Source organism: Mus pahari, chromosome 15, assembly GCF_900095145.1.
Source record: "Mus pahari chromosome 15, PAHARI_EIJ_v1.1, whole genome shotgun sequence".
Lineage (NCBI taxonomy): Eukaryota > Metazoa > Chordata > Mammalia > Rodentia > Muridae > Mus > Mus pahari.
The window spans coordinates 56919457-56934085 of NC_034604.1; the positions used below are offsets into that span (position 1 = coordinate 56919457).

General features: G+C 42.9%; 1 protein-coding gene across 2 annotated transcripts in view; it reads right to left on the minus strand.

Annotated features, from left to right (window-relative positions):
* Window positions 1–14629, minus strand: part of Piezo2 (piezo type mechanosensitive ion channel component 2) — a 372708-nt gene that overhangs the window by 120557 nt on the left and 237522 nt on the right. For both annotated transcript variants that reach the window (XM_029547036.1, XM_029547035.1), the window contains exons 6-7: window positions 7652–7862; window positions 5715–5928 (exon numbers count right to left, since the gene is read on the minus strand). In XM_029547036.1, coding sequence (XP_029402896.1) covers window positions 5715–5928; window positions 7652–7862 — 425 coding nt within the window. The remainder of the gene's footprint in view (window positions 1–5714; window positions 5929–7651; window positions 7863–14629) is intronic.

Below are 14629 nucleotides of genomic sequence, written 5' to 3' on the forward strand. Positions count from 1 at the left end.
AAAAAAAAAAAAAAAAAAAAAAAGGATCAAAAGGCTCAGAGCACGTGCTCAGGTTCCGACAGGTGCTCTGCCCAGGAAATAGTCAGGCCAGGATTCCAGATCCCTCGGCTGTGACCTGTTAGCACCATATTCTTACTGTCCTATTCCTGATACTGCAGGGCCTATTTGACCCTTGATGGCAGAGATGAGAACTGACGGGCAGAAGAATGCATGACCCGTGGTCAAGTGTCTGCAGGCTGGTTGCTGTCATAGCTATGGACTGTGTTGAATGAGTTATGTAGTCTGACCAAGTGGAAGATGTTCTGGTTGTCACGGCAGAGCATGAGATATCCCCTCCACAAAACCCTAAAGAGAAATCCTTTCTGAGAGATGCTCCTACAGAGATGCTCCTACAGAGATGCCTCCTACAGGCTAAAGGTGAAGAGAATCTTGTCCGTAGCGTTTCATTCAAGCCTAAGGCCTGGAAGAAGTGATGGGAGCATGGAGATCACTGGACTGTTTAAACAGCCCAGATAAGGTCCAGCAACATGGTTAGAAGCTGCACTTGTAGGTATTGTCACTGGTGGGAGACCACATTGCCCTAGGATTGACATCTACGCCATACCACATGATCCCAAGTTGTGACATATTGTCCAGCCAGACTCAGATATTCACATGCTTAGATCCCATTGGTGTGTAAACTTACACACTTCCATTGACCCTTGGAGAACCTAAATCATTTTCATTTGGCTCTAACTGTTCATCTTTGAGATGAACACACACAAACATTGCCTGGGACCTATAGACCAAGTCAAGTAACCATTAAAATCCTCCCTAAAATGATACCAATGTTTGCTTACAACTGTGCCCACTGGGAAATTGCCAGTGGAACGATGTCATCGAGGACATGCTGACTCTTGTCACCAAGGGACAAAGAAGTATTAACTGCTTTAGGTTTCAGTGGACATTCCCTAATATTAAAATGAAATACTTTTCAGTGATGTTCCCCTATTCCCTGGGATCTTGTTACGTAAAGTTTTTGCCAAAATGAAAAATGAGGTGTTACTGATCATTTATTTGTTGATTCAGTTTACTGGCCCTCAGACCCCAAGAATGCAACCCAGACATACCCAGTGATGCTAATCCTGGATCTTCTAAGCAAAGCAAGTGCCCAGGCTCCTAGTAGAGGAGCCTATAGAATTTCTTTATTATTATTATTATTATTATTATTATTATTATTATTATTATTATTATATTTTCTTTATTTATATTTCAAATGTTATCCCTTTCCTGGTTTCTCCTCCAAACACTCCTCCCCCTATTTCCTTCCCCCTACCCCTGATCCCCAACCTACCCACTCCTGCTTCCTGGCCCTGGCATTCCCCTAAACTGGGGCATAAAGCCTTCACAGGACCAAGGGCCTCTCCTCACATTGATGACCAAATAGGCCATCCTCTGCTACATATGCAGCTGGAGCCATGAGTCCTACCTTGTGTACTTTTTTTTTTCTATATGTATTCTTTGGTTGGTGGTTTAGTCCCTGGGAGCTCTGGGGATACTGGTTAGTTCATATTGCTGTTCCTCCTATGGGGCTGCAAACCCCTTTCAACTCCTTGTGTCTTTTTTCTAGCTCCTTCATTGGAGACTCTGTGAACAGTACATTGGATGCTGCCTTCCTTACCTCAGGAGAGAAAGATGCATACCATGGGGCTTTTATTTCTCCTTTTAAACAAAGCTATTTTACAATCACCTCACAAGAGGATAGATAGCACAAATGACACAGAACGTTTAAATGTTTGTCCTTTACCTTATTTCTTGTTGGTTACAGAGTAAGCTTGCTATGTTGGCGTTCCAGAACTTGTTGTCTCTACGTTTACATGGTGCTGAAATAAACAAAGCCTTTCCGCTCATTAAATATGATTCATTTTTAATCATAACTTATGAGAGCTAGCAGATAAAGGACAGCATTAAGTCATTCTGGGTTCATTTCATAGTCTGTGCTATTTGACTAAGGATGGCTGAGAATTTAGGGTTAAAAAAAGCAAGTAACAAAAATGAAAACAGGAATCTGAGCATAGGACCCCAACCTTTCTAGTGAGTCTGTGAGCAAGCTGGAGAATGTTCAGAGGCTGGAATAAAAGCTAGACAAAAACAGGAAGGAAAACCGGGGTGCCTCCATGTTTTGTATGAGTGGAAATGGGATCCAAAGAGGATGGAGTGATGAAGGCAATGGGTTCTGATCATCTAGCTGGAAAGATGGAGAGTAGACAGACAGACAGATGGATGGATGATATATAGATGGATAGATAGGTAGATGAGAGGGAGATGGACAGACAGCAGACAATAGATGTCTTGCATGGGCATGGTCACTATTCTTTATAATCAATGGGACCCACACCCTTGTACTCAACTTCCAGATAACCCTGTTCTTCAGTCAGAAAGCAGTTTCTATCTTCTTTTAAGTTTTCAAATGGGCTCTCTGGTAGTAATCATATTTATTTTCAGGAAAAGGTAACCAAAATTTTTGTCACTGGTATGACACACAACTTTGTTGGGTATTATTTGAAAAGGTGAAATAAATAGTAAAGAAAGAACAGTTTTGAATTCTGTGTATCATTGTTTGATTTCTTCTACTTAGATCTTATGATTTAGAGTCAATTGTGTATTGAAAAGATCCTTAGGGAAAGGCTAATGTCTGAAAGGCATTACATTTCAATATCCAAAGGATACAATGTAATGTGTTATGATCATCAAGTTAGGAACTACTTCACAGGAGGTTACTGTTGCCCTGGTTTGTGTTCTTCCCACACTGATAAACAACCTAAGTTGCTACTAGTTGCTGAAAAAGTTGAGAGTAACCAATTTATGTACAAAGTATCTTCTGTTAATAAAGTATAGTTTTAATTCCATGACAGCTTTAAAACAAACAAACAAACAAACCAGCCAGGCATGGTGGCGCACACCTTTAATCCCAGCACTCAGGAGGCAGAGGCAGGCGGATTTCTGAGTTTGAGGCCAGCTTGGTCTACAAAGTGAGTTCCAGGACAGCCAGGGCTATACAGAGAAACCCTGTCTCAAAAGAAAAACAAAACAAAAAACAACAAAAACAAAAACAAAAACAAACAAAAAAACCACTGCTATATTAGCCACAGGCTAGCAAAGCATGGGTCAAGTGCAGTCCACTATGTGTTCTGCTCCATGTGCGGTTTAATATGGTTTATACTTTGTACATTTATGGACAAATTAAAAGAAAAATAATATTTTACGAAATATTAAAATAATACGAAAATGAAATTTCAGTGTCCCGCCACAAAGTTTTGCTAGAACTTGGTCCTGTTGGTTCTTCATATCTAGGTTTGGCTGTTTCACCAGGGGACAACTTCTACACATAACTGTGTTTTATGGCACATAAAACACGAACTGCCCCCTTACAGAAGGAGACTGGGACTTAGAAGTGTTTTCTTGATGGTTATACATAAACTTTACTTCCCACTGTCAGCCTCTAGGGGGCAGAAAAGAACCTAAACTTGGAAGAAGGAAAGCTACTGGCCAGCAGAGGATGTTTACATTTCCAATTAAGTCATTGCCTAAAAAGCNAGCACTTTCAACAGTACAGAGTATTTTTTATATATGTTCAATAAACCAAAAAATTAAATGCCTAAGAGAAACTGAAGGATTCATTTAGCTCATTGCTAATGTCTGCACTAAAATCGAGCATTTACTCACTACCACCCAAAACAAATATTATGCAATATGCACCATTAAAGAAACTCCTGAGTTTTAATGTGTCTATATAGCATGCTTCTCTTATTAAACTGAATTACAGTTCTTAAGTTTACAGGTTAATGCCATCCACTGAGCCATTTGGATTTGTCATTACTGGAGTGTTAGCATGCACACTTGTGTGTGTGTGTGTGTGTGTGTGTAGTTATTTATGTGTACACAGCTCTGTGCATGCCTCTGTGTGCATATGCATGTGTGTGTTTTAACTGACTGTAAATGGTATTGGCATTAGTTAGTATATAGTAGTGCTGTAAGGATACAAACTCTAACCAGCATTTTCTTTACATATGAATCTACACATTCTGCTTTGTAATTACCACCACGCAGCAAACTCACAGGGTAGCAAGTCCCTGTTGCTGAGATGGTCATGTCATCTGTGGGCTTTTCCAGTACAGATTCCACATCTCAATGAGACAGTACTGAGTCCCATCCCAAGGGCATAACACAGGCTGGAGCTTTGGTCCTTCTCACCCATTCCCTCAAATAATTTTTGTGTGTCCTTTTCTTTCCTGTAACTTTAATTGTGAACTTTCTGACAGACAAGAAAGTACAAACTGAATGATTGATAACTCCCCTACTGACCATGCAAATAATATGATCTTCTCCCTGTATCCTTTTACCTACTTCATAATCTATCACACTTATTGCTAAATTATCACAACAGAGTGTCTGTGATGTTTCAATTTCACCACAACACTGCATCCTTAAATGCAGCTCCTAGAATATTGGCAACCACTTCTGTGCTCACAGATAGAGAAATTAGCAACAAATCTAAGAAATTAGTCGCGATTCCATAATATCTGGTAATTCCAGTACCCCTCACTTAGCTCCAGTGTCTTTGAGGTACTTGCTGTTGTCTCAGCATAGCGATGTCCTATGCTTGTGTGCAGTTCTCTAAACCAGCACGGTTCTTGCCAGAGTCTAAATATGCTCATTTTTAGCAACAAAAACAACAACAAAAAAGTTGACTTGTGAAGAGAGAAATGTATGGAACCTCATTCTAGGTTTTTCTGGCTGTTTTCACTTGGGGAAATTTGAATTATCCCTTTGCTCTGTAGAGCTTGTAGTTTGAAGATCAGTTCTAATCACTGGACACCATGACTCTGTGTGCCTCCAACACAGTAAGGGACGGAGGTGTCAAACAGTGAGGTCTTCTGGTGCGGGAATATCAACACCAGTCTATTGGTAAAGATGCTGAGTATTCTGTAAATTTCACTTCCCTTTGCAATTGGAGACATCGGTGAGGCGACACTGCAGATGCCTTCATCTCCACAACACTTAAGGAAAGACTTCAGGCTGAGGCTAGAATCATACGCTTCATTCAGGAATAATAAATAATGATTAACTCCTTCATCCCTTTTCCTTTCATTAGTTTCACGTCTTGCAGGGAGGAATTTCCTTTTTGAACTGAGAATGGCCTAGAATTTCCCCACCTCCCAAAAGTCAAAATAAGTTCTAAGCTCTTTAATTCCCATTTTCATAGTAGTGAGTTGGTATAATAGTCATGTTCAATACAGGCACCTAGTTATATAATCCACTTGCTCTAAAACCCTGGATTCTAGTATTTTTAGTTTTACTCATTTTCTATAGTCAGTTTGTTATTGTTTCAGAGGCTCAGTTGGTCATTATATGCTTGGCCTGGGAGAGCTCTGTCTAGCTAGATGCTGGGAAATGTTTTTGCATTCTCTTTTTGGACCCCATGTCTCTCCTGTCTGCTCCACACAGCAGCCCCTCCTGGCTCCAATGCCAGCAGCACCTTTATTCCAGAACACCCTCCCTTTCCTTCTAGACTGTGTTGTCAATAAAACCACAGTGCTAGACTGCTTCCCTGCTGTGCCAAACCTCTGCTTAATGCACCAACTGGCAAACTAACAGGGTCCTACAGAGGCTGTAAGGGTTAGCCAAGGGACAGGGACTGGAGCTTCTTCTGACACATTGGTGATTTCTCCTACCTTGCATAGTAGTCATTGGGCGGGACCGCTTCTTGGAAGAACTGAAACTGGTACAGATAAAGTCCAATCAGGTGCCCAGCAGTGAAGATTGCCAGCATGACACAGAGGCAGCCGAACAGCAATGGGTCAAATGTTCGGCACCAGGACCACCAGGTGCACAGGCCCAGAAATACAAAGAAGTACACGGCTGAGGTCAAAGATGGCAGCATCATGCCTAGGGAGAAAAATGGAACCATGACAAGGGGACAGGATGATACTTGCCACTCAGCAAACTTCCTTCATGTGCTAGAAATGCAGTGAATTGATCAAGACTTAAACGCTATTAAGTCTTGCATGCATGGGATTTTATTTGAACAAAATTCATCAGTATCATCAAAATTGTAAATGCTTTACCAATGGTAGCAGAAGGTCACACATGAAATGAATACAGTTATGAGCACACTTTAAGACAAGATATTGAAGCAATCCCAACCTCAGTATTTAAGCTGAGGAGAAAAAAAAAATCTCCTTTTCTTACCAGTAGATTTGAATGCACACTTCACTGTTTTCCTTTTCTAACTTGTCCCTCCCACCCCAGAGCTACAAGAATATAGATACACTCATTCCAACTTTTCTTTATACCAACTTGTTTTTTTTCTTTTTTTCAATTTTTCATTCATTATTTTTTTCATTGACAATTTGACACTTGCACATAACACACACTGACCATTCTCACCCCCAGCCCTCTCCCATCTCCCTACTGCTCTCCTTGCCCCTATAAATTTTGTTCTCACGTTCATGTATACTACTTTTTAAGAATTTATTTTTAGGTTTTGCGTGTGAATGCTTGCATGTGTGCTTGTGTGCATGTGTGCACACATGTATGTCCTCACGTGTCTGTAGGTATCTACAGAGTTCAAAAGAAGTCATTGAATCACTGGCTTTAGGAATTACAGGAGTTTGTAAGCCACACACACACACACACACACACACACACACACACACACACACACCACTTGATGTGGGTGCTAGGATTCTCTTTTAGGTCCACTCAAACTCAAGGGCTTTTAACCACAGAGCCATCTCTCCAGCCCCTTAACTTTGTTTTATGATCCACTGAGCTAAACAAGGGCTGTCTGCATGGCCATGGCCATGGTGTTGAACTTTCTTCCAGCTAAGATTTATAAGAACATTATATATGGTGGATGCTGTAGTCTCATTACAAGTTTGTTCTACCTGCTGATGCAACTCATTTATACATGGCTTAAAGCAACTTGGTCATAGAGTTTGAAAAGGTCTCAGTGAAATACTGGGTTTTATTTGCTGAAAAACTCTACTTCCCTCTCGTTTTATTTTTTTTCCCCCAGACTAAAAAGACGTTATTTCAACCTTTGTAACTTCAGTCTGAGCGAGTTCGCTTTAAGACGCTCTCAGTATGGTAGTCAGTGGGAAGGAAGGAGGGGGACAGAATTAAATGACATTATTATGGAACAAGCAGAACGTGGCCAACATTTAAAGGAAATTACTGTCTGTGGAGGGAGATTGCAATCTAACTTGGGAAGAAAAACTGTATATCTTGGAGAGTTAAATTAGGATTTCAAATACCCCATGATGGAAAAGATAGTGTTGGCCTTCTACGTACTCAAATAACTAATTGCCAACAGAGCAGAGTTCAAAGGTTCCAGGGAAAAGAAACAGCTCTTATTCTAATATAAACATATAAAATGAGCTCACTTAGATATGGGAAAGATGATTTGACAGAGATTAACGGGCTTTTTGAAAGCCTCAGACCAGAACTTGACGGGTGCAGTGAGGCTGGGGAGGTTTCCCATGGGGCTGGCTTCGCAGGGGTCAGTGTTATGCTGTGGCCCTGGAATCCCTTGCTTCTTCTTTCCCCTGTTTACCATCTCTCCCTGTGCACACGTATCTCAGGGTGAAGCCCTTCGGGACTCACTCACCCGAGGAGCCCAGTAGGAAGGTCACCACGACCTTGCCCGCCGTGGTGATCATATTGCCAATGAACTCCTTCAGTTTGGAGGCGACAGAGGCGAACCTGCGAAGTATTTTTAGTTTTGTGCTTTCTTCCAGCTCTCCTTCCATGCCTTCTTCTCCATCTAAGTCCTCTTCATAAATCAGCGCCTCCTCTGAATCCATCTTTTCTCCTCCAGTCTGAAGAAATGAAAACAGAGAATGCAGGAATGCATACTTCTATAAAGTCAAGGTCCCCAAGCCACTGGTCAGTCACTGGGGTTAGCTTCACAAACCAGGAAAATGATCAGCCCCAGGTCTTTTGGTAGAGAGTCCAAGCCACTGTGACCCACAGAGGTCATATCCTCTACCTCAGGGCCCCAGAGATATGCCATGCTCGCTACCTGTACCCAATCTTTTACAGAGAAAAAAAAACTTTCTTCTTTTACAGAAGAAAACTGTCATGGCCATTAACAATCTTGGCTACGATCTGTCTGGATTGTTTTGTTTTGTATGTTGTTTTGGTTTGGTTGATTTTTTGGCTTGTTCTTTTGTTTGTTTGTTTGTTTTTGCTTTGTTTTCAGCTTTGTCTGCTCTGCTGCTGGCTGGTTTTATAGGACCTTAGAGCAAAGCAAGACAGAGGTGGGGGTGTGGTCACAATGAGAGTGCTGCCATCTCTCTTCCTTCGTAGTTTATCTTTGCTGCCCACCACAGGATTCAGTGGTATTGGGCCACTTAGACAACAGCACAGTGGCTTCCTGTCAGGTCCTTTCAGAGGAAGCTAGGCTGGCTGGATCTTACAGAACTTGGTACTGTCTCCTTAAGGATACAGGGAGAAACACAGACAGCAGGAAAGAAATATGAGTCTCCAGGCACTATTTTTTTTTAACTGAGAATGTAAATGGGGTTTTAACTGTTTTTTAAAGACTAAACAAGAATTTTTCTTTCTCATTAAAATCATTCCTTAAAGGGGTTGGAGGTTTTTAAAGGAATCAAACATAGAAACTCTCCCCAAAGATGAGTGACATTGTATTTGTCCTTAGGTTGACAGACTGCGTATGTTTGGCCTGTGTGATTAGAGCATCTGCTAGGGGCTTGGGAGACTCAGCCCAGTCTGCTCTGCACCCTTGGAAGACTGGTAGAAGCTGGGCTTTTCTGATCTTCACGCCACAGGTTCTTTCTCAAGACCCTCTCCTCATTGCTCACAGCACTCATCCCTGGGTGCTGGCTCTCACTAGGCTGAGTTCACTGAGGAAAATGGGCCCAGAAGGCTGGGTACCAATTTAAGGACATTCTGAGTGATTGGAGGATTCCAAGACATTAGAAAGAAAGGTAGACATTAGTTAGAAAGGTAGAAGAGTACAGGGGACTTGAATTAGCCACTCAGTAAAAAAAAAAAAAAAAAAAAAGGCTAGAGGGTACCCCTATCTAACCTGATCCAACAACATATGTATATACCCATGAACATACATGTATGTATCCACACACAAACATGCACACCTCCCAAACAACTCATGTATATGCCTATGCATATACACATATGCACTTGTGCATACAGGTAAATATCCATGCACAGAACATACATACATGCACTTACACACATATACACACACCATAGAGGCTGATAGACACATATGCACACACAAGTATATCCATGCATACAAACACGTGCACCCCTCTCCGCAGCAGGATTTAATACTGGGCAAACTAAATTCCATATATGTAAATGAGGTTCTGTTTAGTTCATCAAGATATTTCATAGTCATCTATATCTATGGGTTCTGCAGCTACAGATTCAACAACCAGATTAAGAAACACCATTTGAGAAATTACATTAAGATAGATTTTTTTTTCCAGCCCCACCTAGAGGAAAGGCATCTATAAGGAAGCAATACCAATTTTTCCAGTAGTTTAGATTGATTGATAGGGTTAGAGAAACTGGACAGAGAAGTGGTGGGTAAGCCTGAAGGGCCAGGCATGCTTACATCAGAGGGCTTTTTCTTTTACTTTTCTTTTTTAATGTATATGAGTACACTGTAGCTAATGTATACGAGTACACTGTAGCTGTACAGATGGTTGTGAGCCATGTAAAATTGAATCTGTGTTGAATTTATAGTTTTTTTTCCTTTTGTAGTTATCCTTTGAATAACAATCTGTGGCACACTTGCCTTTGGTTGAGAAGATGTTCATAGGTCCTGGGCACACACCATGCAGCTTTTAGAAAAGGGACTTGAATAAGTGTCAGTGTGGGTATCTTCAGGGCTCCTAGATTAGACCTCTCATGGAAGCCAACAGATGAGTATATTTATATCTTTCCTGGGGCAGAAGGAGCAGCTGGCACTTATTCATTAACATGCTTTATCCACACAGGACCCAGTATGTCTGAGAGTTAGTCAGCAAACCAATCAGCAAGCCAAGCATCCCATAATAAGGGTTCTTCAGAGAGGTCAAGTGGGATGCAGCTGTGCCTGAGGCGGGGTGGTTAGGGTAGATTCTGAGGTGTCATTGAGACTAAGATCTAAGTGTCGTAGAGTTACCAGTCCTGGGAAAATCCCAGGAAAGCACATCCTGGCAGGGGGAGGAGAGAACCTCAGGAAGCAACTGTCCCAGGCCCTGTTTTCTATCCTCCCCTCCTTGTTCTCAGCTGAGGACCTTGCATTCTAGTTTGCAGAGTGCTCTGGACTGGGATGCTCAAGACAACCTATCTGCAGCCCACCCGTGATGTGCTCACTCCCTTTCTCCTCCTGTGTTCCAGTCACCACCACCACCCATCTGCTCAGCCCTGTCATTCTCTTTTGGATCATGCATCACGGATGTGTTTCATGTCTGTCAGGTCACCATCGAGAAACTGGATCATCCTGCCCTCTAATCTTAGAAAAATGTATCTCTCTTACCTGTATTTGCCACCCAAAGTGAAAGTCTTGGTAAGAGTCAGCCAGACTCCATTCCACCTCCATTCATAAATTCCTCTATAATCGGCTCTGACTGCACGTTCTCCTCTAACCAGTCTCTCTAACCAAGTTGCTCAACACAGTCTCTTTTACAGAGCAATTCCAGTAGCTGCCTTGGAATAAATAGATGGATGTTGGAAGGTGTAATGGATAAAGTTGACTTTGAGTTTGTCTCATGGCAGGTGTAGATGCTCATGGCCCAGACAACAGAACTCACTGGTAAATACGAGGAGAGAGGGGAGGGACAGAAGGGATTGAGTGGCAGCCAGTATGTTTATTTTTAATGAGGAGAATGGACAGCTAAGTGGAAAGCAAGTATCACTTTGACTACTCTCCCTCATTTCAAATTCAGCTCCAATGTCCAGGGCAGGCAGCTAAGACAAGATGGAAGGGAAAGTGGGAACTGGGAAGGTCAGAGTGGGGTCACTGGTACCCAGCTGAAGGATTCCCTAGGGACAATTCAGAGATGCCTCATCTTTCACTCATGTCTGTATGGTTTGCTTAGGAGTATGCGACACAGGAAACAGTTGGAGAAAACAAATCGAATCCACAGGTTCTCTTTGTCTCTTTTCCTTGGGGCATATAATCTCCAGCTATGGGACATCTTCCCTACCCCTGCACATCTGGCTCTTTGGAGAAAGGGAGGCTGCCCATGGATACCAACCCACCCTGAATCAAGTCTTAGCAGGAACTAGGTACATCCTCTCCCACCGAGGCCCCAGACAAGGTAGCCCAGGAAGGGGAAGGGGATCCAAGGCTAGCCTTTCCTCTACAAGCAGAATCCATGTGCACAGCTACAGAAAGATCAGGGAAATACAGCTCCCCCCTGACACCAGGTCAACAGGTCCCCCATGACCCAACCCCTCCTGCACCGGAAGGAAGTCTGGCAAGAGTCTTACTACACTAGAAAAAGTAAAAGCACAGTGGGGGCCTCCTGAGTCATGGAGGGAACACACTCTTAACTCTGAGGAGAGATGACCCATTGTTCCGTTATAGAATGGTTGCGGATGTTGGTTAAATCACAGCACTCTGCTCACAAGCCTTGGTGAGGTTAGACAAATGCCTTCTCTTGATCTCTCTGAGACAGGAAGAGGTTCTCGGAGGCTTAAAAGCCTGCCACTGCACTCTACTGCACTGGATGGTCTAGGTGCTTCCACGTCCACTTCCCTGAGATTCCCCCCCAGACACAAACGTGTTTCAACCATGCTAAGCTGAGAAGAGGTGTCTCTGCATCTGTGAGCCCCATTCAGTCAGGGCCAGATCTGCCACTAGTCACCTTGGGTGACATACTAACAGACCTCTTTTCCCCGTCAAAGATTCCCCCGCTGACCTATAAACACTGGGGTTTGGCAGGACCAGGGAATCTTATTTACTAATAAGCAGCCTTGCTTGCTGTAAAAATCTGGCACCTTGTAGCAACATGACTCGAACTTGGTCTTGAAGCAAAGTAAGGAGCCACTGGAAACACAGATTTGACACCTATAATTCTTAGGCTACCCCACCCCACACCCCGAACTTAAACACCAGGTGAAACTCTAACAGTCCAAAATGCCCAGGAAAATCTGTCATAGAATTATTACCTTTGTCAAAATATAGACTCATCTGTACTTTAAAATCCTTGACTTTGTCTCTTCAAAAGATGCCAATTTTGGCCGGGCGGTGGTGGCGCACGCCTTTAATCCCAGCACTTGGGAGGCAGAGGCAGGCGGATTTCTGAGTTCGAGGCTAGCCTGGTCTACAAAGTGAGTACCAGGACAGCCAGGGCTATACAGAGAAACCCTGTCTCGAAAAACCAAAAAAAAAAAAAAAAAAAAAAAAAAGATGCCAATTTTGACAAGAGGCCCTGCCCCCTGTGACAACAGGGATGGACTGCTCAATGTGCTCAATGGAGCATGTCAGCTGAGAAAGGCCAACATGACACTTGTTTATGGATTCTGAAAGATGAACTTTGGAGTAGAGAGGGAGGATCACAGTTGGCAGGGGCTGGGTAGGGGGGCAGGTCAGGGAAGTCCCTAGCCAGAGGTTGTAAGGTTTTACTTAGCAAAAATATGATGTGGTGGTCTGCACCACATCACAGTGTCTACAGTATTAATTAATAATTATTATAAATAGGGGACATTGATGAGTCCTCAACACAAAGAAGTAAGTGGCCATAGAAATGGACATATTAATTGTATAATTTGAGCATGCTACAACTTATCCATACACGGACACACCACACTGTACCCTATAAATAACTGCAAATATTAATAGGTAAATTACAAATAAAATATAAAAGTAACTACTGGTAAGAAAAGTCCCCAATTTCAGATGTAGATGCAATGTTTTATGGGGGGATCTTTTAGTGCTATGGACATAGTTTCCTACCTGGCCATTTGGTCTCTACACCTGCAAGGCACCCACAGTTGCCTTCTGCAGGTGGCCTGTTGAACAGGCTGTCCTTACTCACTGGTTTTGACAAAGACAGAATTATTTTTGATAGGACCTTAACACCCATGTTCCTTAACCTCAGCACCATATAATTCCATCTAAGGACATAAAACCCAAGACTATCTGAGGAACATCAATCCAAGAGCTTGCCAGGCTGCACCTCAGACTCACTGAGTTACAATCTCTGGAAGTTCCTGGCAGGGGTGATCAAAGGCTCCTTCATAGCTGTTTTAGACAGCCATCTTGGCTCCATATCCTAACTGCTTAAAGACCACTAGCAAGGGTGTTCTACAGTGCAAAGCTTTTCTGTTTTGTTTTGTTTTGTTTTGTTTTAAAGATTCCATCCTTTTCAAAAACACATTGAAGAACTGTGTCTCGGGTACCTCTGATTCCCTGAGGACGTGGATCCCCAAGCTGAGTTTCGTCTGCAGCTGAACCCCCATTCTTCTTCTCTGTGATGAAAAGTGAGCTTTCAAAGGCATTTCTATGGACATCTATCAAAGTCACATGGAATGAGCCAAAAGGCCTGTGAGGCATCGGGGACATTTTCCAAAGTGTCACCCTTGTTTATGTATTATTTACTTTTTAAAGTTAACAGTTTATCCTAACAAAATGGGTTCATCCCACACAGAAGAGCCCACAGATGGGAGGCGGAAGCGCTGTGACTCACAGTAGAGAGAAAATAGCCTTCCTGGTTCTCCCTGTGACGGCGAGAGGAGAGGCAAGGGCCGAGTGTCATCACGTCAGGCATGTCATCGCAGATGCTATCCCGGACGAACATGGCAGCACCTTTATTCTGCTGCTGGTCTTGCTTTGGCAGCCATTATTTCCCCACTTAATAAGAGCCGCGAGAGTCTTCAGAAGCTGCGAGAAGAGTCTCCCGCTGTAGCCCAGGAGTGGCAGAATTGCATATCTGGGACAGCTAGAGATAGGACCTTCTGTTTTCTCACTACAAGTCACCTGGTGTAAGGCTTGCAGGTGCCCAGGCAACTGCCCAACTTCTTACCACTCTGTACAGCTCCATGTGGCAAATGTCTGCTAGAAAACCCAAGGCCTAGAGAACTGAAAGCCAGTGACTGTGGATTAAATCTCAGGTTAGAAATGAGCAAGCACTCTATGTCTAATCAGAAGGTGCCAGGAGAATATGTCTAATTAGGATGTGCCACGGTCTTTGTCTCTTTCTCTGAAAAAACAGTAGCATGAAGGAAACCCCACACGGCTTTCTTGTGAAGGCAGGGGTCAGGCAAACATTTTGTCTGTCCAGACTCTAGTGTTGTGGTAAACTGAAAAACATCAGGTGCTAGAAAGCACTGTGCATGTTTTGAGATTATGGATGAGTTTACAAAACATTAGCAGAGACTGAGATATATCCTCAACTTGCAGTTGCTTTTACTGGAGTAAAATGTCTCCCTTCTTTCTGTCCTTCCTTCCTTCCTTCCTTCCTTCCTTCCTTCCTTCCTTCCTTCCTTCCTTCCTTCCTTCCTTCCTTCCTTCTCTCCTCCCTTTCTCCCTCTTTCTTTCCTTCCTTCATTTCATCCTTCTTTCCTTCCTTTGTTCCTTCCCCCCTTTCTGTTGTTTTTCCTTTCT